This window comes from Phoca vitulina, unplaced genomic scaffold, assembly GCF_004348235.1.
Source record: "Phoca vitulina isolate PV1807 unplaced genomic scaffold, GSC_HSeal_1.0 scaffold24, whole genome shotgun sequence".
NCBI lineage: Eukaryota > Metazoa > Chordata > Mammalia > Carnivora > Phocidae > Phoca > Phoca vitulina.
Window position 1 is genome coordinate 19,004,064 of NW_022589727.1, and position 26,447 is coordinate 19,030,510.

Here is a 26,447-nt window from a genome sequence, read left to right on the forward strand (position 1 = left end):
CTGGAAACTCTTAAATAATGCTTGATAGAAGTACAGAAAGAACCTAAAAAATAATATCTCTCCATAGTAATGCAAAAGGCCCTCAATTCATCATAAAGTGGGGAACACATGTATTTTTAAAAGACTTATATATTTATTTATTTGAGAGAGAGAGAGAGAATCTCCAGCAGACTCCTTCTGAGCATGGAGCCTGACTTGGGGCTCAATCCCATGACCCCGAGATCATGATATGAGCTGAAATCAAGAGTAGGATGCTTAACTGATTTCGCTACCCAAGCACCTCATGGGAAAGATATTTTTTAAAATAAAAATTAATACAGGTTCCCGGCTGGCTCAGTTGGTAGAGCATGCAACTCTTGATCTCAGGGTCCTGAGTTTAAGCCCCACGTTGGGCATGGAGCCTGCTTAAAAAAAAAAAAAAATAAATAAATACATACATACATACATACATACAACCAGAATGACAAACTATATGCTGACAGAAAGTTTGATTATATAGAACTCACTGTAATGAGATCTCACCAATAGTCTAAGTTTTTTACCAAAGTACCCCAAATTACCTTAAACTGTCTTCATTGTTTCTTACAGATTCCTCAAAAGGTTGTTTCTTGTGATCTTCTAGACATTGATAGAGTTCATCACCAAGAGGGCTCATGGGACCCTGAGATTCCTTCAGTAGTAAAATATAAAGTACATAGATACAATGGAAGATTATTCATTCTTAAAGAGGAATGAAATGTTGATATATTCTGTGATGTGGATGAACCCCAAAAAAGACTACGTGAAAGAAGCCAAACTTTGTCAAAAGCCACATAATGTAGGATTCCATTTATATGAATTATCCAGAATAGGTAGATCTTTAAGGACAAAAAGCAGACTGGTGGTTGCCAGGGGCTGTGGGTAGTGAGGAATGAGGATTGGATGTTTAACAGGTACCGGTTTTATTTTGGGGTGATGAGAATGCTTTGGAACCAGAGAGGTGGTAGCTGCATAATACTGTAAATGTATTAAATGCCATGAACTGTAGACTTTAAAATGGTTAACTTTATGTTATGTGCATTTCACCACACAAAAAAAATATGAAGTACTTTTAAGTTTAAAGAGAGAAAGCCATCAATATTTTACTATTCTACATAAGTACATTCTATTACTGGTATGTAAAACTCCATCAACTCCAATTCCAAAACACATTAAGATGAGGCAAAAGGAATAAAGATAATTATTTATGCTGATAGGAAATGAATTTAAAAGAATCCTTTAGAGAGGAGTGCTTCTCAAACTTTAACATGCATTCAAGTCAACCGGGGATCTTATGAAAACACAAGTTCTCTTGTAGTAGGTCTGGAGTGGGGTCTAAGATTCTCTAACAAAACTTTAAGGTGACGCAGATGCTGTTGGCCTATGGATCACACCTTGAGCAGCATGTCTTTAGAGATCAGCTCCCTTAATATATTTAATATATAAACTACTTACTTGTCAGGTTTATGGGTAGGAGGGAATTAGAAACCATTAAAACACATTTGAAGTTCAAAGGTTAAAAACTACCCACTACCACTTGAAGAGTGATTTAAAACTAGAAAGAACAAAAACAAAATCCAAACGTAATGAAAAATCAATTCAATTTTTAAGAATTTAACAGTAAGACAATTTTATAAGAGCAAATATACATTTACTGACTAAAGCAAAGGAATACTATTTTAAAGTTGCATCAAAATAAAACTTAAAATTGAAGAGTAACTTTTCTATTTTTAGGGATCACTTAAGGAAAAAAAGTGAATGTGCCTGATGTAAGGAAGTACTAAAAAAATGAAAAGAAATTCATGGGATCAATTTCTGACCCAATCCCTAAGAATGAGATTGCACATATTAAGGACAAAAAACTAAAGCATCTACAGCAGTCCCAAGAATTCAGCCTGTTTTCCAAAACAAACCCCAGTTTAAAGGCTACTGAAAAATTCCAATAAATTCTGACACCAACCTTAAGGTTTAAGTCTTCAGTAAGACAAAACAAGGTAGGGGTAGGGAGGATACAGGAAGCAGGGAAGGGTTGGCCAAACCCTCCACGCCACCATCACTTCCCTAAATTTTGATTCAACCCACAACCTATAATACGAAGAATTCTAAAGACTCCAGGTTTTTGGGATGCTGGGACAGATAATATAAATGGGCCTTTCTAACCATATCAATTTTGTTCTAGGCCTTTATCCCTTGATCCTTGGATAAAATAACTTTTCTCTTGCTCAATTCTCTAAAAACCGACCTAAAAGGACACCAATTAATTCGTATTATCACCAAACTAAACAATTACTTACAGATTCTTCTTGAACACTAAATCCAAGTGTTTCAGCAACAACTGTAGCTAAATTAAAAGATGACTTATCAGTAGGACAACTGCTTGTTCCATGTGTTTCTAAATAAGAAAAAAAAAACCCCACAATTATATAATTGCAGAAATGAGATGTATTAAAAAATACAAAAAAGGAAAAAAAGAGGCTCAAAGAACCACTTTATAGATGGCACTGGACAATTTAAAATTCTGTGCAAAAAAGTCCAAAATATCTATCATAAATGGCAATAAATTGCAGGTATCTAGCATTTACATTTGCCAAATTTTTTCAGCTAAGATTTTCTATTTTTCCTAAATGAATGGAATGCAATGGGCAGATTATTTTTCTTATTGACACTGAAAAAAACCCTAAAAAATCATATATAATTGTGATGGATTTCTTGTAGTTTAAGATATGGCATGAATATAAAACCATATTTATAGTATCTTTCATGAAAACATACTTTGTGGGAGAGATTTTCAACACTGCATAATTTTCAAGATTAAAGCTAAAACATATTTATACAGAAATCACCTGTGTTCAAGTATTTTACAAAGTTTTATGTGTGCAGAGTTTCAACAAATCAATAGGTATTTATGGGGCACATATTATGTTCGAGGCATAGTGCTAGGCACTAGATGAAAAGAAAAAAAGGTTCTTGTCCTCAAAGAGTTTAAGGGCTGATACAAGTGAAACAGAAAGGTAAAAAAGAGAATTGCAATAAAATGTGATAAACATTAAAGGTACATAAGGAGTGATTTAAACATAAAGGAAAAACTCCTAAATCTGCCTTGGGTTATCAGGGAAAGCTATAGCAAGTGATGCCTAAGCTGACCCCTTGAGAACAAGAGGATCTGGACAGGTCACCTGGGCCCAGGGACAGAGGGAAGGACTCTAAGTATGTGTAAGGGTTCAGATACGTGAATTGCTGGAAATCAAAATGCAAAAGATGTAACTATAGTAGGACATAAGCCCAGATAGGCCAGTGAGGGATCTCTCACTCTCTCTTTCTCTCGCTGGGGTGTGGAGAGGTGAAGAGTGGAATTCTTCCCCTACTGGATTCAACTGCAATGAATGGGAGATAATACAGAAGAGCTACTGAACACAGACCACTTTTTCAGCTTTGAACAGAAGCTGTAGCTAAGGATGGAGACAATTAAGAGAGGGGTTATTTTGGGGCGCCTGGGTGGCTCAGTCATTAAGCGGCTGCCTTCAGCCTTAGGTCATGATCCTGGGGTCCTGGGATCGAGCCCCGCATAGGGCTCCCTGTTCCATGGGAAGCCTGCTTCTCCCTCTCCCACTCCCCCTGCTTGTGTTCCTTCTTGCGCTCTGTCAAATAAATAAATAAAATCTTAAAAAAAAAAAAAGAGGGGTTATTTTTAAAAGATAGAAGGTAACATATGCATATATTTAAAAGAACAAACATGCAGAGAAGGTGGAGATATAAGAGAGGAGGACAACTGAGGGAGCAAAGTCCTGGCAGCAGCAGACAAGAAAGGGCTCCAGAGTGTAGACAAATAAGGATCTGCCACACTCAGTGTTATGTCTCCAGGACCCTTTGCCAGACAGTCTGTCTATACACATGTACACATACTCTCTGTCTCACACACAACTATGAAATGACTTGTTAGCTTTTAGAGCATAAGTTTTGTACTCACATTAAATGAATGTGATTAACCTTGACCAACCCTTTCAACTGGGCTCTGCATCTCCTCTCCTCTCACCTTTTCACAGATGTAGTAACTGTTCCCTCTCTTTCCTTAGAATTATTCATTTCTCTCTTTGTACTTGACCATTCCACCAACATAAAAATATGCTGCACAGGGGCGCCTGGGTGGCTCAGCTGGTTGACCGTCCACCTCTTGGTTTCAGCTCAGGTCATGATCTCAGAGTCCTGGGATCGAGCCCTGTGTCTGGCCCCTCGCTGAGTGGAGTCTGCTTGTCCCTCTCCCTCTGCTCCTTCTCCCACCCCCCAGCTTGCTTTCTCTCTCTCAAATAAATAAATTAAAAAAATATGCTGCATATGCTATAATATCCCATCTTTTAACATCCTCACTTGACCCACTTTCTAGCTACTGTCCCATTCTCCCGTCCCCTCTACCATAAAACACCTTGAAGTACCTGTTCACAAGTGTTCTCTCTGCTTACTCTGCTAGCTTCTCTTGACATGCAACAGTCTAACTGAATACCATTACACTTTTAACAATTCGTGTTACGAATTTTAACACTCAATGATCTGCATGTGACCAAATCCAATGGTCAATTTTCAGTCTTCATCTTCCCTGACCTATCAGCACTGTCTGCCACAGTTGACCACTCCCTCCTCTCTCCATGGCTTAAAGGACACTACTTTATCTCAGTTTGTTTTTTTTTTTAAAAGATGTATTTATTTATTTGAGAGAGAGACAGAAACAGAGAACAGAGAGAGAGGGAGGAGAGAAGCAGACTCCTTGCTGAGCACAAAGCCTGATGAGGGGCTCGATCCCAAGACCCCAAGATCATGACCTAAGCCGAAATCAAGAGTTGGACGCTTAACCAACTGAGCCACCCTATCTCACTGGCAGCTCACTTTGTTGGTTCCTCCTCATTTTCACAACCTCTAAATCACCATCTAGACAGCTGTAATACCACCTTTAAGGAGGTGAAAAATGGTTCTGAAGGCAAAACAATCTTTTTATGGATAAAGCACTTATATACATACACTCATACAGTATATCTGTAGTAGTGAAATTCCATGGAAAAGTGGTTAGGGAAAAAAATGTCTACAAAGGCTAGGGTGGGGGTAAGAAAAAGAGCTGAGAATCACTATTTTATATAATGAAGCACCCCAGAGCTAAGTACTTGAACTTCTTCTCTTCTCTCTCTACATTCACTTGCTTGGTAATCTCATCTAGTTTTCTGGCTTTAATACCACCTACATGCTAACAATTTCCATTCATATCTCTATCTTAGACCTCTCTAAACTCACATCCAATTACTCATCCAAAATCTTATTTGAATGTCTATGTAGCATCTCAGAATAGTCTCAAAACCAAACTTCTGATTTCTAACCACCCCTATCCCCACCTCCCACTCTGTAAACCTGACGCTCCTGGTCTCTTTCCTCTTAGTAAACAGCAGCTCTAAAGAACAGAGTTGCCCAAACCAATCTCCCCTTCACTCACTCGGCCCTAGCCACAGAGGCTTCCTTAATGTTCCTCATAAAGAACCAGACAACATCCTGGTCCCAAGGCCTTTGTGCTCTGACTTCTCTACCTGGGGTGTCCCTTCCCCCATATCCACATGACTCCCTTGCTTCCTTATATCTCTCCTCAAGTGTCACTTTCTAAAGCGAGGCTTTCTAGTATCTCTCTCTTTTTTTTTTAAAGATTTTATTTATTTGAGAGAGAGAGCGAGTGAGAGAGAGATCATGAGCAGGGGGGAAGGGTGGAGGGAGAAGCTGAGCAGGGAGCCCGATGCGGGACTCAATCCCAGGACCCTGGGATCCTTAACCGACTGAGCCACCCAGGCGCCCTCTCATATCTCTTCTTACCCAGCATTATTCTTCAGAACACTTGCTTCTACCTAATATGTATTTATTTTCTTTCTCCCTCAACTAGATTGTAAGCTCAATGAGGTTAAGGGCTTTGTTTTGTTCAGTGCCTGGTATACAGTAGGCACTCAAGTATTTGTTGGATGAATGAATAAAGCACAGGAAAGCTTGTTTACCTAAAATAATTAGCAATGTGTATTAATATGGATAGGGATGTTACTATGAATTAATAACAGGATAACATGACTTTCCAATATGAAAAAGACTGCTATTTACCAATAATACAAACAAAATCATATGGAAAATATTGCCTAATTCAGACTGTTGGCCACTCTTGCCCACCAGTAACCACAAATTTTAAACTTATAAAGTAAATCTCAGTATGTTGCTTACTAGCCACTGGGGATTGACTCTGATCACAAGTGTCAGCCACTAGAATTTCACTTTCATTAGGTTTATGTTGTGGATGATTTGAAGACTTTGGAACTTTTCTCAGTTCTACGGGGAGAAAAGAGATTAAATATAAATAAACAATTATGATACAAAATACCAAAATACGTAATAAACCAATACAAACTTGTCTTTAAGTGCATTAGAAGTGTTATTTTACTGATAAAATTTTCATATTCTAAAAGTTCATTCTTTTAATTTCACTAAGAAACAAAGCTGGAAGTTAGGACTGTGGGAGAGAAAAGGACTAGAACAGATTAGCTTCTTCTGACCTAAGTACCCTAGAGTTCTAATATTTTAACACCTCTTTTCCTTGTGTATTTGTTGCAAATCAGTAGGCTCATTTAAAATGAATACCACATCATATATCTCAACAATCTTTGTTTTTAGAGTTTTTATGTTCTGGAAGGAAATATCAAACCATGCTTTACTTGAAACCATTCCAATGTTTAAGGATTTTATTTAAAGAAAACCAAAAGAAGGACAAAGTAAAGGGAAATAGACTTTTATTAATTATAACTAGAAAATATTATAATGCACCATAAACTTTAAAATAAGCAAGGGTAGTTAGAAAGGGAAGAAGACCAAGTAGTCATTAAATGTTTTAAAATAATTTGCATGGCTCAAAAACGATCTTATATTTTATAACCAAAATTTTAGATTCCAAGTAAAAATGATCCGAGCAAGACTAAAACAGACAAATTAAGTTTTAAAACAGTTACAGGTTATTCTCATATGATGAAGAAATAAACCAGAAACATTTATACAAGATATAAAAAAAGACTTTCCTTATAAAGAAAACTGCTGTGATTTTTTTAGGTATTCTGACAGATATATTTAAACATGATCCAATATGTAGAGGCTTATCTGTAGTGATTCTGTCAGATAGCAGACTAAAAGGCCAAAGAAAGTTCATTTTAGATTCAAGATTTTGCATTTTACTTTTGTTCCTAATTAAATGTAAGATTTATAACACTTCTTTTGTTTTCCACTAGAGGGTGATGCAAGCTCATATAAAATGGAAAAAAAAAAAAGTGCTAATTTTCCAGTATCAAAGAATAAGATCTACTTATTATTTTAAAGGCATAGCTACTATCAACAGTTTATTTATATTATTAAATTATCTCTAGAAATATGCACACCCCTTCCCTCCAAATGCTTTCCTTGTTACAAACAATTTAGGTTAAAAGTGAAAGTCTTTACCATTTATTTCATATCAATATTAAAAGAAATAATCATTGTATCACATCACATGATAAATTTCAGGGCTATATGCAAAGGCAGTTCCAAAGTATTTAGCAGAAATGGTAAGTGGGCTTGGAAGTAGAAATATGCCACTGATAAGCCACAAAGTAGATACTTTATAAAGCCATTTCTTGGTTATCATCAATTGCTACAAGTTATAACAAAAACAGCCAGTTAAAGCTACTGGTAGGAGTAGCTGTGGTAAGACATGGACAGTATAAAAATTTAGCTCCAGGGCGATCTGTATTAGAATTCTGACTCACCTACTTACTTGACAGGTGACCCTGAGTCAGTTATTTAACCCCTCCAAGGAGCAAAACCTTTCTTCATTATAAAATGAAGATACTGACAGCTACCTTCCAAGACTGTCAGAAGAATTAAAATTTGGTAATAACGCACTCGAATCACTCAGTGTATTACCTGGCACACAACAGGTGAAAATTAACATTAAGTTCCTTTCCCTTTTTCCTTCTAATCCCACTCAGATATAGACATAGGCATATTTTTTAAATAAAAGGAGAAAAACCTATAAACTACATTTATAAAATGCTGGGCATTTACATATTCAGATAAGTAATGCATGCCTATACACAACATAGGCAGAAAATGCCTTCCCAGTCACCTCACCAATGGAAGTTAAACTTACAGTTGTGACGTAAGTTCCCTAACAATGGTTATCTTCCTTCTACTAGATGGAAGAACAGAAAAACTCACCATAGCAGAAAACTTTTTTATACAAAAACAGATAACTAAAATAAAACTCCAATCCTTACCGTTTGTACACACGGACTGCTCCGGTTTAGCATGTGTTTGTTCTATGTATCGGACATGGAGGTTCTCCTTTCTTCGTAGCCGATTAATGCCAGAAAATGAAAAGGCTGTTATTGGTGAATCTGGAATAACATTTTCCTCAGAGTCAAGATCTGCCACTTGGTGCTGCTGATCATTTCTAAGGCAAATAATGACAAATGAAAGAAAATTAATTCAACAAATATTTATTAAAACATCCCTAGTATGGACTTATAAAAGAACACAGGTATGAAGCTGTAAAAGATGTAATTCCTTGCATTTTTTTTTTTTAAAGATTTTATTTACTTATTTGACAGAGAGAGAGACAGCGACAGAGGGAACACAAGCAGGGGGAGTGGGAGAGGGAGAAGTAGGCTCCCTACTGAGCAGGGAAGCCCATTGCAGGGCTCAATTCCAGGGCCCTGGGATCATGACCTGAGCTGAAGGCAGACGCTTAACAACGGAGCCACCCAGGTGCCCCTAATTCCTTGCATTTAATTAATACAAGGATTAGAGAATTATTCAAATGATTAGAGTACCAAGCGGGGAATACTCTTGTGAGAAGTGAAGTACAAAGTGTAGTTGGGGTACCTTGAGGTGAAATGAAAAGAACTTCAAATGGCAGAAAAAACGAGCAGAGGATGCACACATTTGAATAAAAGGCATCCAATATTCTGCACCTGGTGTTAGAGAAGGGCAAGCTGTAACTACATGAACAACAGCCTTGATTAAGTGTGTGCATAATTTAGAAAACAAGAGGAAAAGAGTAAATTAAGGTTTTAGAGCATGGAAGTAATGTGACAATCGAGCAGCAAGACTGCAACACGGACTGGGACAGAAAGAAAGGAGGCAAGGAATCAATTCGGCAGTGGCTACCATGGTCCAGGCAAGAGTTTCTGTGGGTTTGAATTAGAATGTTGAAAATAGCTATGGAAAGGAAGGGGCCAATGTTAAATACTGTGATAGTTGAATCAACATGACTTGGCAAATGACAAATACAGGGTGATGAATAATACTAACAATGATAACTACAACATTTGTTGGAGGTTTATATTGCTAGGCACGAAGTGCTACATGCATCAGTTTAATTATTACAACTGTATGTGCTATTAATATCACTCTCATTTTACAAATGAGAAAATGAAGATATGGAAGTTAAGTCACTTCCTAAAAAATAAAGTAACAGAAGCAGGATTTAAATCCCGGCAGCCAGATTCTCAGGACAGTACTGAGAAGCACTCAATGTGTTATCCTTAGTATAGACCCTGAGACTAATAACTGACTACAAGTAGGATTCACACTTTGAGTTTCCACCACTGCTTCTACCTAGGCCCCGTTACAATCTACTCTTAACACATAGTCAGAAAAGTTCTACTAAAACTTTAGTCATATTGTGTCACTCCTCTGATTAAAACCTGCCATATCTCCCCATTTCACTGAAAACACAAGCCAAAGTCTTTTAAATGATCTAATTGTCCCCCTCCCCCTATTACCTCTCTGATCTATTTTTTTATTACACTCTACTCCACTCACCCTTGCTTCCTCAAGGAAGCCCACCTTAGGTTCCTTGCTCTTCCATCTGCTTGGAATGCTCACCCCCAGATATCACTTAGCTATCTCATTTCCTTCAAGTCCTTGCTGAAGTTTTACTTTCTCATCAGTGCCTACCTTGAACATGCTAATTAAAACTGTAACCTCCTGGAGTGCCTGGGTGGCTCAGTTGGTTGAGCACTGGACTCTTGGTTTTGGCTCAGGTTATGATCTCAGGGTTCTGAGACTGAGCCCCACGTTGGCTCTGTGCTCAGCACAGCTTGAGATTCTCTCCCTCTGCCCCTCTCCCTTCCTCATGCTCTAAAATACATAAAATCTTAAAAAAAAAAAAAAAAAAGATTGTAACCTACTTCCCATACCTTAGGTACTCCTGTTCCTTGTTATTCTGCTCTGTTTACTTTATCTACAGTATTTATGGCTTTCAAATATAGAATATAATTGATTTGTCTATTGCTCCCCTGCCAGAATGTAAGCTCTAGGAGGATGAAGAATCTTTGGTTTGGTTTGGACTGATGCATCAAGTGTCTGCAACAGCAGGCACTTGGTACATGCTCAATAAATATTTGTTGAATGAATGAATATGAGAGATTCCCAGATTCCATTAGAAAAATAAATTTGTGCTGATTTCAGGCATATATTTTTGCCCAACTCAATTCAAGACCAATGGCACCTAAAGACTGGGTTTGGACTGAATTGTGGTTATCGACTAAATAGTTAATTAACTTGAACTCAACTGACTTACCCATGTGAAATGATTACTGACCTTAGTGGCCAATTCTTACCAGTCTGTCAGGCATTTAAGGCTTTATGTGATAAAACCAGTCTATCTATTATACTCATTATCAATCTGTAATACTATTTCCAAACAAAAAGCAATGAGAATTTTATAAACTGTGACCAAGAGATTTAAAAAAAATTACAAGATTAATTTTTCCTAACAGATTTATATCTTAATTTCCTGGATAATATCAATTTACTTGTAGTCTATAATCCTATATTCTATACTGAAGAAAATCTTTAGAGCTAATATCTACTTTTAACTGTCTTATTCTGTAAAAACAGAGTAAGATAAGGTCATATGAGAAAGCCTTATAAATTAATGGAGTGTGAAATCTATCTGACCTTGCTTTAACTAATAACGTCACAGGCTATCTGCCTATTAGTCATGAAAATTCAACCTGGAACATGAATGAGTCACAAGAAATTGAATTCCTGGAAGAGTCAATCTATAAGTAGTGGGGATCACAAAAGGAAAACAAAAACAAAACCCCCCAAACCTCTAGATCTAATTAGAGGTGTCTAAACTAAGTAAACAAGTATTGGCTTTTGTCATAAAAGGGAAAAAAAACCCAAAACAACTTCCATGTATTAACCAAGTCTCTTCTATAAAGCATTGGGTCTCCCTGATTTTTGAGAAACATTAAAAGTTCATGCTGTAGATTTAGTTAATTATGCACACTGGTCAACTTTCTTCTACTTTTCTACCAGCAAAAGAGTAAAATTTTTTTGATTGTGTTTTATTTGTTGGCCTTCCCTTAAATTCCTTTCAAAACAACTTTAGTTGTTTTTTCTCAAGACCTATAAAGATTCAGGGTCTCCCTCTGTAAAGAATCTACAAAAAAGTTTTTAACGTTCAGCTTTTCTTCTCTAAAGAACTTAGTTAAAACATAGTTTAAACTCAATGAGCAGTTATAGCCATCAAGTTTACTTAAACATTCTGATTTCCAAAAAAAGGGAAAAGATCCCTAAAATATAAACTAGTGATCTCTTAGAACCAGTATAAGTTTATAATATGAATAATTCAAGTAAAACTACTTTTAATTCTGAGGAATGTTTTATTGTATATGTAGCTCTCTCAGGAAGGCATGCGATATCTCCTGATATCATCTCCTGAAGAATGATAATGAAAGAAATATGTAGTAGTATGCCTCAGGGCTCCATCCTCAGTCTGATTTTGCTCAACATTTTATTAATGATTGATGGAATCAATCAAAATTGATTCCACATCAAATTTGTGGAAGACATAAAGCTGAGAATAAAAGCTAACCTAATACATGGCAGGAAAAAATCAACATATGAAAGACCCCCAGGGGTTGGAATAATGGGCCAAATCTAACAAAACAAAATACAACAGGTTAAATGAGAGATTATAAGCCTCACTGAACTGAATCAGAAGAGAGAGAATCCAAGCTCTGCCATCTACACAGGCAGGTAAAGTTTTGAGGATGCTTTAGCACAGAACTACAAGAAAGGGTATACAAACTGTGAAGTGAGGTAGACCTGGGTTCAAATGCTTGGTCTGACACTTATCAGTCACATTGGGTAAGTCAGTTAACCTTTCTGAACCTTAGTTACCATATCTATAAAGTATGGTACTGTAATTTCCCACTTCCTTTTTGGTAGGAAAGCTGTGAAAAGGAAGTAATATATGTAAAGATATAGTCCAATGCCCAGAAAATAGTATTTAATCAATAGTGTTCTTCTTTTAAAATGAAGGAGCAGACTAAGTGGTATAAGGTTTCTTCAACAACCTACTATGAAGCCATGACTCTGAAGTCCTGTATTTTTATCTAAAACAATATATCTACAAGTATATTGGATATAGGATAGGAAAGACTCTGACTTCAAGGTTCTAGTCACAGTAAGCCCAATAAGGAACAACCAGTAATATTTATGTGCTGTGACCACATTAATATAAGTAAAAAGATACAGAAAAATGGAGAGGGCATGATTGCCCTATTGGTCAGACCACACCTAGAATACAGAGTTGTTTTTTTTTTTTTTTAAGAGAGAGCGCACACGTGTGCTCAAGTGCGTGTGTGGTGAGGAGGCACAGAAGGAGAGAAAGAATCTCAAGCAGACTCTCTGCTGAGTGCGGAGCCCAACATGGGGCTCGATCTCAGGACCCTGAGATCATGACCTGAGCCGAAATCAAGAGATGGACGCTTAACCGACTGAGCCACCCAGGAGGTGCCCCTAGAATACTGAGTTCTTAATTAGGATATTGACAAACTAAAACATTAAAGAGAAATGGTCCTTTGAAGTCTTGAAGAAATGCCTCCTGAGGAACAGTTAAAGAACAGAGGATAATTTCCCTAAGGAAGAGTAAGACTCAGGAGGGCCCTGACAATTGTCTTCATGAATGCGAAGTAGAAGAGGGGATAAAACTTGTCCCAGATGCTCCCAGTTGGCAAAATCAGAATCAACAAATAACCTCTAAGTAGACTGATTTCTACACAAACTTAGAAAGAACTTTCTAATAATATCTCACTAAAATTAAACAGGCTTGAGAGATTAAATTTATAGTAGAAGTGTTCAAACAATGGCTATTAAAGAAGTTATATAAGGAATTCAGTTTGGAAAAGAGTGAAAATGAAATTAATCTTACAGTCCTTGAGTGTATGGACTGCTTTGACCTTCACTGATCCAGTACATCCATTTCCCAAAACAGAAAGAGCCATGACCTCAACACTTAGCTTATTGCTTTGTGTGACTGGTAGAGTTGAATAAATGTATATGTATATGCACACACATTTTTAAAAAACTTTGTAACAGCAAATTTTTTCTGAATTCATTTCTTACTATAGTGTCACTAAATAACCGTCCTACCATATAAGTTATCTGTAACATCAAAACCAGCTGAGGTCAGAATTATTGCATTTAATAAGCAGAGGTATAAGTCAAATGTTTTTTCTAAAGTTCAGAGGGATTTCAGGGACTAATAGCATAATGTTACAGTGGTTTAGGTAGTCAAAGAAAAGATAATACTTGCCATTTTTTTAAACTGCCAAGCAAAAGTAAATTTGTTTAAGGAGAGCAAGCTACAAAAGAGGTTGGCTTACGAGAACAACTATCTTAAATTACAGAAGAGAACTTAAAGACACACTAGATAAGCCCCTACACTGTTTTGATTCAGACACGTCTGAAATAAAAGATGCATATTTTGAAGCACATCTATATGGTTAATCTTTATTGTAATTTCAAACTTAGCTTTTATTTCTTTTCTAAAATACCCGTGAGCTTTAACAGAAAAAATTGTGACTTCTAGAACACTAAAAATAAACTAGAATTAGTTTGAATGAATTCGAATTCATATTTCACCAAGCAAATGACATTATCCAGTTTCTATTCCTTTTATGTGCCTTGTTTTGGAGGCATTCACCTCTCTAACCCTGTATTAACCTCTACATGCTCATTATCTTGTTTATCTTTGGTATTCATAAATATCAAGGCTGAGGTGTTCAGAATACCATAGGCTACATGTAAATCACTTTACAAAACACAACAATCACTTATCTGAAATCTTTGGAACCGGATGTGATTCGGAATTCAGATTTTTTTTTAACGTGAAGGGTAACACGGAGCATATACAGCTTATTACATAACAGCCCCAGCGGAGCCCGAGGCGTCATCCTGTAGTCAAGCACATTGCCATCTTTACAGCAAAGCACAGGAATGCTCACATGAGATGGGATCGATAAGGACCATATAAATAGCATCCTGTGAGTTGAGGTGAGGTTAGGTTGTGAATACCATTTAAAAAAAAAAAAAACTTTTGGGTTTTAGAATCATATATAAGAGATTGTGGATGTATGTTCTAGCCTTACCTCAACATGCAACAGGAGTAAAACTGGAAAGTGTTGACATTTTCATACGTGAATGTTTGATAATCTCAGTCTGATCCTATAGCCTGCTCTCCTCGTCTATCACGCCCCCTCAAAATTTCCTTTGCTAATATTTAGTGGACTGATAACATGGAAGGAATATCAAAATCCTATTGGATAGACACTACTTAAAAGTATATACCATTAAGGATCTTAATTCCACCTGTAAGATGTGTTTATACATAAGACAATAACTATTCTAAGCCGTAATAATGTGTCACACCTCCATAGTTTACCCAAGTTTTTGTAGATGTCCACTCAAATGCAACAGCATCTTGAAGAGCCCTATAACACCATTAAGACTATCCTGAATCCTAACTCTTAAAAAAATATTTCATAAGCTTTATATAAAGGGAACTAAGAACTGGCCATAGCTCTGTGACAGTCAGACCATATCCAGAAAAACAGATTCTTTTTTTTGAGATACTGTTGAATAATGGAAAAAACAGAGGCCTTTAAGTCAAAAGATAGGGGTCGGAGTTACAGACTTATTACCCTACTAGCTGTGAGACGATAGCATGTTATTTGACTTTTGTGAACTCTGGCTTCCTTGTCTATAAAAGCAGAGGTAATAAAAACTACCTTGAAGAGTCATAGTGAGGATTAGATATAATAAACATAATGCACAAAGAAGAGTAACAGGTATATAGAACACAAGTTATTATTATTTTTAAAGATTTTATTTATTTATTTGAGAGAGAGAGAGAGATCACAAGCTGGGGGGGGGGGCGGGCAGAGGGAGAGGGAGAAGCAGGCTCCCAGCCGAGCAGGGAGCCCGATTCAGGGCTCGATCCCAGGACCCTGGGATCATGACCTGAGCCGAAGGCAGATGCTTAACCGACTGAGCCATCCAGGCGCCCCTATTATTTTTATTCTTTAAGAGAAATGGGGGGGAGAGGAACAGAAAAAGGAAGAAGTTCTTCAGGCCTGAAAAGTGTGTAAGAGGAAAAACTTATTCAGATTGCTTTTATGAAGCTTTTGGGTCAGGGCTGAAAAGGTAACAGAACTCAAATATTTATTTAAAATATAAGTATTTCAGGGGCGCCTGGGTGCCTCAGTCGGTTGAGTATTCGACTCTTGGTTTTGGCTCAGGTCATGGTCTCAGGGTCATGAGATTGGGCCCCACTTTGGGCTCCCCGCAAATCCCCGCCCCCCCGCTCATGCTCTCTCTCTCTCTTTCTCAAATAAATAAATCTTTAAAAAAATAAAATATAAATATTTCAAATAAATAATTATAGAAATTAAAATGTTTTACATTAAAATGTTTTTTCTTTATGTATACATTAACCTAACAGATACATATACACTCATCATGTATACTCCCAAAACACAAAATAATTTTCTTTATATTATTGCAGAAAACTGTACCATTTTTTAAAATGAAATGTGCAACTCTTAATATCCTCAGTTTGTATAGCTAAGTGTAATAAAGGAAGAGAAGTTGAGGGAAAATATTCAATTTTCTGTTGCAATTAAGGAAAGATACTTACTCAATTTTCTGCTGCAGCTGTTCAGAAAGCTTTTTATTTTCTTCCTGGAGAGTATTCTTTTCGTTCACTTAAACATAATAGGAAAAAGAAGCACATATTATACCTATATGTGTATAATAATATACATATTATACCTATATGTGTATAATAACATACATATATTAACATGTATGGTAGGCTTTTTCAATAATATCAATAATTATGGAGAAATTAGGGTTTCTAATTCTAAGTCATAATGTTAGTCAGAGTTAATGCTACTATGCAAGACTAATCTGTTACTAGGTAGTGATTACTACATCTCATATTGTGCCAGTTCATGTAACTGATTAACTGGTAATTTTATTTTATGCTTGTGGGCAAAAAAGAAAAAGTACCTCATATACTGGGGAGTACAGTTAATTATTCATACTAAGGTCAAGAGAGCATTCCATCTGTTACTCAGTCCTACTAATTTCAAATACCATTTTAGTAAAAGACCTTTATCTTGAAATAAATCTGATAATAAAAGTAAAATAACACTGAATAGCAGTATAATTTTTATAACATAAGCACATTTAAGTCAAATTTTCTTCCTTAGTCATACTCTGTTTCATAATTATGGTATCGGTTATTTAAATATATCCACTGAAATAGTATTTGTTTGAATCTACCTTGACTAAATTTTCCTGTCTGTGTTTATTTAATTTAGAAATCAGAAACTCAATTTTGGGCTACAATTTCTACTTCAGTCAGCACAAAATTATTATAAATTGTTAGTATGATGTCTCTGGTTAAGCATGTACTTCACTAGGAGGAATATCTAAGAGATCACAGTAAATATGACTAATCTCTATAAAAGAAAGTCAATTATATTCTAAAGATTTGTTAATAATTTAATGGTTTATAAATCTAAACATATTTTCCTTCATTGAGTAAATAAAATTTTTTTGGCTATCTATAATATGTGAAGTTACTAAACTACCTCCTATGGAGGATCTTAAAAAAATTAAGATAGGGACAGTGATCTAAAAAAAAGTGCAGCCTAATGAGAGACCAGATATTACCTAAACATGTTCTATACAATTGAAAGTGAGAAAGGCATTACAGAGGTACAGAACTAAAGGAAATTCAAGGAGAAAAAGGTTACTTTGGGCTCTTGAGATGATGAGGAAAGGATTCATCGAAGAGAGGACAAATGAAGCGGACAGAGAGGTTTTGTTTTTGTTTTTTTCTAAGATTTATTTATTTATTTGAAAGAGAGAGTGTATGAGTGGAGGGGAGGGGCAGAAGGAGAGAATCTCAAGCAGATTCCCCACTGAGCATGGAGCCTGACATGGGGCTCCATCTCATGACCCTGAGATCATGACTGAGCTGAAATGAAGAGTGGGACGCTTAACCGACTGAGCCACCCAGGTGCCCCCTGGATGGAGAGTTCTATGCAGAGAATTAATGGAACAAAGTTAGAAAGAAAGATTGGGTATAATAAGAGGTAGGAAGCCTTCAAAACCAGGTTAAGAAATCTGAACTTCGTTTTAAAAGTTTACCAGGTGTCATTTTTCATAGATGAATGATGGGAAGATTGATACCACAGTGAGAAAAACTAAGCCTATTCCAAAGTGAGAAAAAAAAGCACTGACAAGTCAGGTGATCATTAAAATAAGAAATGAGTATCTGCACTAATGTGTAGGATACAGAAATAGGAAGTGAGGACAGGCAGAGGAGCTGTTATAGAGGCAGAATCAGGAGTTATTTGGCAATTCATCCCCTGTACAGGTGAAAGAAGTCAAAGATGACCTTAAATCACTAATGAAGATGGTTTTACCTGACTCTTCCTCTCCAAATCCCAATGAAATGACAAAAAGCAACTCTAAAAATAAGTTAACTGCAATACTGAAAAGCCAGAATGGGTGCCACTAGCAGATCAGAACCATGAAAAACTCACAAACGGTTTAAAAATAGATAGGCTCAGACTGATGGTAAAATCTAACCAAAGAAAGGGCCTTAAAAAAAAGTGAGCTTTTCCAGCAGAACGTCATGTTAATTCCGGTATAGGCAGAATTCCAGAAGTTGCTGAATGAGCAAATAAAGCTAATAGCTGCCCTTAGGCTAAAGTCATGAGAATAGATTTCCAGAAGTTTTAACACTGGAGAGTCCATTAATAAATACTGAGACAAGGAGATCGGGCAGTGCTGCTCTCAATTAACTTACAGGAATCACTAGAGAAGGCACTCCCAGAAGTGCCTGAAGACAAACTATCCATATACCCTATAAAAAATCTCTCAGGTCAAGTTTCCTTCTCTCCCACCTTCTGCCATTGAAGTAGGGCTCCTGTAAATCAGAACCTGCATTCACTATCAGCAAAGCAGGGATTCTTCCTCGAGCTAAAAAAATAAGGTTGCATTTAACAAAAGTATCAATTTAGAGACATCTACAATTATAGGTAATTAAGAGTCAACAAACACATAAAAGACTTAAAAAACACAAGATTTTTTAAAAAGAAAAAAACTGGGGCTCTTGGGTGGCTCAGTCAGCTGAGCATCTGACTCTTGGTTTCAGCTCAGGTCATGATCTCACGGTTGTGGGATCGAGCCCTGTGTGGGGCTCTGTGCTCAGCCCAGAGTCTGCTTGAGATTCTCTCTCCCCTCTTCCTCTGCCCCCCACCCCGCTCTCTCTCTTTCTGTAAAATAAATAAATCTTTAAAATAGAAAAAGAATTAAAAACTAGTAATAAAAAAATTAACCTCTGGTTAAGTAGTTTTAATACAGGAAACAAAAGATATCTGATAACATCTTCAGATTTCAAAGGCTGATAGGTTCATTAAAAACAAGCAACAGGAAGGGGCGCCTGGGTGACTCAGTCGTTAAGCGTCTGCCTTTGGCTCAGGTCATGATCCCAGGGTCCTGGGATCGAGCCCCACATCGGGCTCCCTGCTCCGCGGGAAGCCTGCTTCTCCCTCTCCCACTCCCCCTGCTTGTGTTCCTTCTCTCGCTGTGTCTCTCTCTGTCAAATAAATAAATAAAATCTTAAAAAAACAAAAACAAAACAAACAAGCAACAGGTGGCCATGAAAGAAACAAAGGTCATAATCATTAAAAGCATAATAAATGGGATGAAAACAGACTAAATGTGAATGAGACAGAATAACTACGTTTAAGTGACTCCCAGAATTCAGCATAAAAGAATAAAGTTACAAAGTATAAAGAAAAATTAGACAGAATGGGAGGACCCGGCATCTTGTTAATCTGAGTTCCAGAGAAGAAACAGAGAGAATGGAGAGGGACACTAAACAACAACAATAACAAAACAGAAAAAACCTTCTTGGACTAAGTAAACACTTGAGGGTAGATGAATGAATTAGATATCCTAACAATAATCTTATGATAAAACAACTAGAACCTGCATAAACACATAATTTTTACTAAACTGCTGAGCTCACAGGAAGAGAAATCCAAGGGATTCCCACACCACCACCACAATCATCAACAAAAGCAAAACAAAACTGTGAGCTAAACCCGGAGCAGTATAGGTAAGCAGATGCTGGTATCACAGCCCTGGTGGAGGGACTGAACCTGAGATTTCCAGTTTAAGCCCAAACTCCTGGAAAGGAGCCAAAGTAAACCTCATCCTTACCACTAGAGTCAGCAGAAAATTACTCCTATATGGATTCCCAAGTATTTCAGATAACAGAAATATCTTATATAGTAATGAAATGTTTAAAGATTTAAAAGATGGAATGCCCAAAATGAATACACTAGAAGTGATTACAAAAAATGGGTAGGCAGACAAGATTGAAATAATTTGAGCATCAATAAGAATAATGAACATAACTAACACACCTTGAATATATAAAATCTTATGGGTCTATTATACTCAAAAAAAGAAAGCCCCACTTTCATCAAAAACAAAATGAAACATCACACACACACACACACACACACACACACACACACACACACACACAACCTATCTGTCACCACTTCAGGTAACTATTACAGAAGACCTTACTCTGAAAACTAGCAATTAAAGGGAGAAAATTAAGATGTACCATGCCTTTCTAGTAGGAACTATATTCCAAGGCAGCCAACAGTCCCAATTGATAAGGGTAAAATCCTGTTTACAGAAGAATGCAGCTAATAAATGTAGAAAGAACAGAAATGAAAATTTAGCATTTTATAATCTCTAAATAATTAATTCAGGCAAGGCTCACTAATAGATGTGAAAATCATTACAGAAAGACTGAGAGAGAATTGTAATTTTTCCAAGATTTAATAGTATCACACATATCCATCCCCTCAGTCAGATTATTTGGTGGAGAAAATATAACTCTCTAATAAAGAAATGTGGCCACCACCTTAACCCAGTGATCAATCTTAGAATCCCTAAAAGATTAATTAGATCTTGGATGTTCTTATATTCCTAAATAAACATATGCATACATTCACACATACACACAGAAACTGAATAACCTGATAATATCGGTCTCCTGATATGATGCAACATTAAGTAGACAGTGTTAGCTATGAAGTACTACTGTCAAAAATGTTTAATCTAGACCTAATCAAGCCTTCAGATCCAGTATTTATTTTATAGGAAATAAAGGAACAAGATAAAATGTTAAAAAAAAATCCAGAAGGTGGCAAAATTTTAGGAAAATGACCCTACTTCAAGAAGCCAGTGTCATGAGGGCGCCTGGGTGGCTCAGTCAGTTAAGCGTCTGCCTTGGGCTTGGGTCATGATCCCAGGGTACTGGGATGGAGCCCTGCATTGGGCTCCCTGCTCGGTGGGTTGTCTGCTTCTCCCTCTTCTTCTGCCCCTCCCCGCTCCCCGTGCTTTCTTTCTCACTCGTGCTCTCTCTCTCAAATAAATAAATCTTAAAAAAAAAAAAAAAAAGGAAGCCAATGTCATGAAAGAAAAAGATAGGAAAGGGAACTACTCCCGATTTAAAAAAGATAAATGCAATGTGTATGAGGGTTCTTTACTATTCTCCCTACCTTTCTGCATTTTTAAAAACATTTCATTAAAAAAAAAATAAAGAAGGGGTGCCTGGCTGGCTCAGTCAATAGAGAATGCGACTCTTGATCTTGGGGTCGTGAGTTTGAGCCCCACGCTGGGCATAGAGTTTACTTAAAAAAAAGAAGAAAAAAAAAGACGACTAGGCAGACTTGAAAAAGAACCAAATAGAATTTTTAGGAATGAAAAATTTGTTACTGAAATAAAATAACTCAGCACAAGAGAACTATTGAAGTACTTAGTATACTGACAAGAGAGCTGAAGAAATCACTTAGAATGCAGCAGAGAGAAACAAGAGGATGAAAACAGGAAAGGGATTATCAAGTGATATGAAGGACAGAATGATGAGGTCTTATCAGAATCCCAAAACAGAGAATGGAGAAGACACAATATTTGAAAAGCTAGTAGCTGACAGTTTTCCAGATATGATTAAAGATATGGTTCCATAGATTTTTATAATATACACTAAACAGAATCTTTTTGGAAAAAAACTTCATTAAAACTATAGAACAACAAAAACAAAGGAAAAAAATCTTAGTAGGAGCCAGAGAAAAATGATTGTTACCCTGCAAAATAGCCTTAGAAAAGTAAAAGTAAAATAAAAATATCTGTGGATAAAAACTAGTTTAGAAACAACAAATACCTTCTAAAGGATGTATCTCATAAAGGAAAATAATCCCAGAAGGAAACTGAGGTGCAAAAAATAATAATAAAGCAAAGAAACTGATAAAACATGTAGTTAAGTCTTTTAAAAAACTGTCTTAGTAATTTTTTAAAAAGTTTCTCACTTAGAAGGCTAAGAAAAAGGAAATGAAATGCTAGGCATAAACAGCATGTAAGCAGAGTTCAGGTGTTTTAAGGTCTGTGTATTATTCGAAGATGGTCAAGAAATTAACTTTATATTTTAGGAACGCATGGTAAAATTTCACAGTTGTAGGGTGCCTGGCTGGCTCAGTTGAAAGAGCAAGCGACTCCTGATCTTGGGGTCATGAGTTTGAGAGCCCCATGTTGGCATAGAGCCTACTTAAAAAAAATTTGTTTTCAGGGTTGATCAAAAAGATAAAGAATTAGAAAAAATAGTAAAGTATCAGATAAAAATGAAATAAAGACAGACATCCTCAAAATTCAATAACTGGGAAAATAAAAACATAAAAGAAAGAAAAGGCAAGAAGAAAAAAATAGCAGTGAACAGAAACATGAAAAAAATCATATATATGAAGCCCCTGGTGTTTTTATTCTTATGATAACTTGGGGATTTGACCTTGGCAATTTTTCTTTTGCTCATTTTAATGTAAAATTAGTTTTCTTAAAACTTTACAGTAATCATCCTGGTAGTATTACTAATGGTGCAATTCTGAGACTACTGTGCTTTTGAGATTTAAAAAATGAGTAGTTAGGGGATATTTTCATTCTATCATGCCTGTGTCTTTGAGAACCAGGCTTCTCAGTGTGGAAGTAGATAGAGATGTTATTAGAGAAAAGGTTAACAACAGATCTATAGTCTTGAACTTGCATTTTAAACATGAAGTCATGAGGTATTTTATCTATCTGAAAATTAAGCAAAGGACATTCAAGCTGTTCACCCAAGAAGAAATGCAAACTGAAGTTCATGTAAAAAAATAACTTAACCTGAATAGTTATAACGAGAATGCTAACTTAAAAAAGGTATCCTTCTTTATCAATCAGATTGGGTATTATTAATTAACACATTTTTGCTCAAAGCTGAAGAAGATGTAGAGGAATGCATGTTCTCAAACACCTCCCCCCACCAAAAATCAAGCTGTCTATCAACAGCAGAATGGCTAAATGACATCTATACTAGAGAATATAATGCAGCCATGAAAAAGAACAATGTCTTATTCCTTTGAAGATTTTGGCTATTTTTTAGATAGCCAAAGTTGCTGGAAATTTGACTATTAGGTATGCAGACATTACTGGTGATTATTTCTATACTAACAATATAATTGTAGATCTCAACTATGTTTACTGAGATGTAATAGTTTTCTACTCACTGATAATGTTCTTATATTCCTAAATAAACATATGCATACATTCACACATACACACAGAAACTACAGACTTAATTAAGACATAGCCTAAAATGAAATAACACATGTCAGAACAAGAAGTATGGTATGGGGGCGCCTGGGGGCTTAGTCAGTTAAGCGGCTGCCTTCGGCTCAGGTCATGATCCTGGGGTCCTGGGATCGAGCCCCACGTCCGGCTCCCTGCTCGGCGGAGAGCCTGCTTCTCCCTCTCCCTCCTTGTGCTCTCTATCCCTCTGTCAAATAAATAAATAAAATCTTAAACAAAAAAAAAAGAAGTACGGTATGATCCCATTAAATTTAAAAGAGAAGAGAAGAGGAGAGGGCACCTGGCTGGCTCAGTCAGTGGAGCACGTGACTTTTGATTGCGGGGTTGTGAGTGCAAGTCCCCTGTTGGGTGTAGAAATTACTTAAAAATAAAATCTTAAAATAAAAAAAAAAGAGAGAGAGAGAGAAGAGAGAGAAGGGATAAAACAAAGGAAAGAGACAGACAGAAAGATAAGCCTGGACCCGGAAAGATGCATTATCAGATTGCTAATAGTAATTATCCCCAGGAGCAAAATAAAACTATATTCTTTCTCTTTTTGAAACAATGAGGATATACTCATTTTTTCTTGCTTGAGTAGCCAGAGGATAGCAATATAACAGAAAAAAAAATAGTCAGAAGATGGACTTAGTTTGGAAAAGAAGATAAATTAATTAGATCTTGGATGTGAGCTGTTTATAGAGAATCAAGGTAAAGGTCACTAAGAGAGTATATGAAGAGTTAAAAGAGAATAAGGTTAAGAGAGGTATTAGAAGAAACGAAGGTTAAGAGAAGGTTAAGAATGAAAGAAAACCCAACATTAAATGTGTAAGGAGACTCAACTGAAAATGGTATACTTGTAATAGTATGTCATGAAAACCAAAGAAAGTATATAATTTTGTAGAACACTAAATTGTATTCTTTGTATTTAACTTTACTAAATACTAGTTACATGAAATAAAAATTATGAAATTACATAAACTAAAGAAGCAAATATGGACATAATCAAAGGAAATTTCCTTCTTGCTTTACAGCTGGTGGGACTTGAGGGCCAGTGTGGACATCCCACCTTTTTGTATCCTATTTCTTACTAAAATAAGTATGAAGTTAAATCTACAGAAAGGGAATAAAGGACATTTGAACTTTTGCCTACATGAGGAAAAATGTATGTAAACAATCCATTTGATTGCAACCACTTTAATAATAGGTTTTATCAACAGTACATTATGCTTTAAACACTTAACGAATGAAGAAAGGAAACTCACTAAGCTCTGTGATAAGTTTAAGATTCTGCTGCCGGATATTTTCAAACTCTTGCTGTTTTTTCCGCATGTGCTCTTCAGTTACTGCACAGCGATCACATAATCCTGCTCTTAACCTAGGAAACAAAAACAAAATATTTTTAGAATAGAACTTAAATGTTCTCACCAGAAAATAAGTATGTGAGATCATGGCTGTGTTAATTAGTGGAAATTCTTTCACTGTGTATATGTTTACCAAATCACCATGATGTACACTTTTACAATTTTGTCAATTATACCTCCATAAAGCTGAAATTCAATTTTTTTAACTACTAAAAAATATTTCTTTATATTTGAACTCCCAAGACTTTTATGCTTTATGAAGCTCTAAAGAACTGACTTGGCAAGTATAGAGAAAATTAACTATTTTAATGATGTATTATATCTTTAACATATTCTTGAATAGGTTGAAATCATGCCACAACATCGCTTTCTACAACAGATTACAATTCTGAGTGGAATTCTCTAAATTCTGCCAATTTTAAACTCTATCCAAGGGAATTTATTTACTGAAGAAACTGACCTTGTTCTAATTTATTATAGCCAAAATATGAACTCCAGTCCAGTACCAAGGGGCTGAATTTTATCTTAAGCAAGCTTGCATCTGTATTGCTCAGCATAGCATATAACACATAATGAGTGTTCAACTTTTTTAGCTGAATGAATACTAAAGGTCAAAGAAAACAAAGTAAAAAAAAAAAAGGTACTTCATACTTTGTTCTTTTCAGCATTAAAAAACCCCCAATGTTAAAAAAATTCAATGTACTATTATGCAAAAAAAAGTTTTAAAAAATAGCTTTCACTGACTATTTGTGAGTGCTGAAGGGAAGAGGGAAATACATAGATTGCATCCAGGGGATGGGGAGCGGTAAAGAGAAAGGTGTACCTTAAAATGTTAATAATAGTTATGTTGTAGGTACCAGTATTATAGGAGATTTTTTTTCTTAGCGTTTTTCTTTTTCAAAATTTCTCTAATTTTATTATTTATCAGGAAAAAATATAGTTAAAAAGGAGACATATACCCCACATTAGGAATTTGGGAAATGTATAATCTGAGGTAATAATTTTAACTTGTCAGTAAGATACTAAGTATTTAAGTGTCTATGGAAGTCATAGCATGGTAGTATAAGCCATGAATTTTATAAGCTAAGGAGATAAAAAATTAAAACTGTACAACTAAAACAAAAAGAACCTAGAGATTTTCATATGCAAGTAAAACTCATATCAACAATGTTGATATGGATGTAAAAAATAAAGATTAGAGATCATAGATAGGATGCTTTAATAAAATCAGAATTCCTAGAATGAAGAAATAAAGAATTGGACATCACAGTTTAATTAGAGTATATTCCAAACACAGGAATTAGAACAGTCAAGATCTTTGAAACCATTTTGTATGATAAATATCTAAGTAAAGATGACATTGAGTGAACATTTGTATTAACTTTTGCTCCTTCCCAAGATCCTACAAAACTATAGCAAAGATGTATGTATATTTTTAAAAACACAAACCCGTCAGGACAGGCCTAATGGGAGAGAAAACAAACAAAAACCTTAAAGCAAGGTTTGGGTGGACAAAATTGAAACTCCCCTGAGAATGCTGAATCCTGAGCCAATGACGGGAAAGGTCTAGAATTGTGTTGTCCAATAAGGTAAGCAGAGCCACATATGGCTATTTCAATTTAAATAAACTAAAATTAAAATCGAGGTCAGTTATGCTTAAGTACTCAACAGCCACATGTCTAGATGCTACTGTATTAGACAGTGCAGATATAAAACATTTCCATTATCAGAGGAAATCCTATCAGACAGCACTGACCTAGAGCCAACCTGATATATACTGCAGAATTCGAGGTGGTTAAAAAATTGGTACTCAGAGTGATTTAAAGTATTTCAAGAAATCATCATACCAACATATTTTCTCCTATATTTTGAGCACTCAAGTGATCACCCCTTCCATTCCCAGCAGAATACTGGAAGTTTAGTCTCTAGAAGGTCTAAAACAGAACCAGACACTGGTTTGGGAGACCTGAGGTACAG

The 26,447-nt window shown here is 35.9% G+C and overlaps 1 protein-coding gene across 2 annotated transcripts in view; it reads right to left on the bottom strand.

The window, feature by feature from the left end:
* Positions 1-26,447, bottom strand: part of RBBP8 (RB binding protein 8, endonuclease) — an 87,953-nt gene that overhangs the window by 25,577 nt on the left and 35,929 nt on the right. For both annotated transcript variants that reach the window (XM_032421381.1, XM_032421382.1), the window contains 6 exons: positions 24,372-24,484; positions 16,049-16,115; positions 8,328-8,503; positions 6,253-6,357; positions 2,313-2,410; positions 561-670 (listed from right to left, as the gene is read on the bottom strand). In XM_032421381.1, coding sequence (XP_032277272.1) covers positions 561-670; positions 2,313-2,410; positions 6,253-6,357; positions 8,328-8,503; positions 16,049-16,115; positions 24,372-24,484 — 669 coding nt within the window. The remainder of the gene's footprint in view (positions 1-560; positions 671-2,312; positions 2,411-6,252; positions 6,358-8,327; positions 8,504-16,048; positions 16,116-24,371; positions 24,485-26,447) is intronic.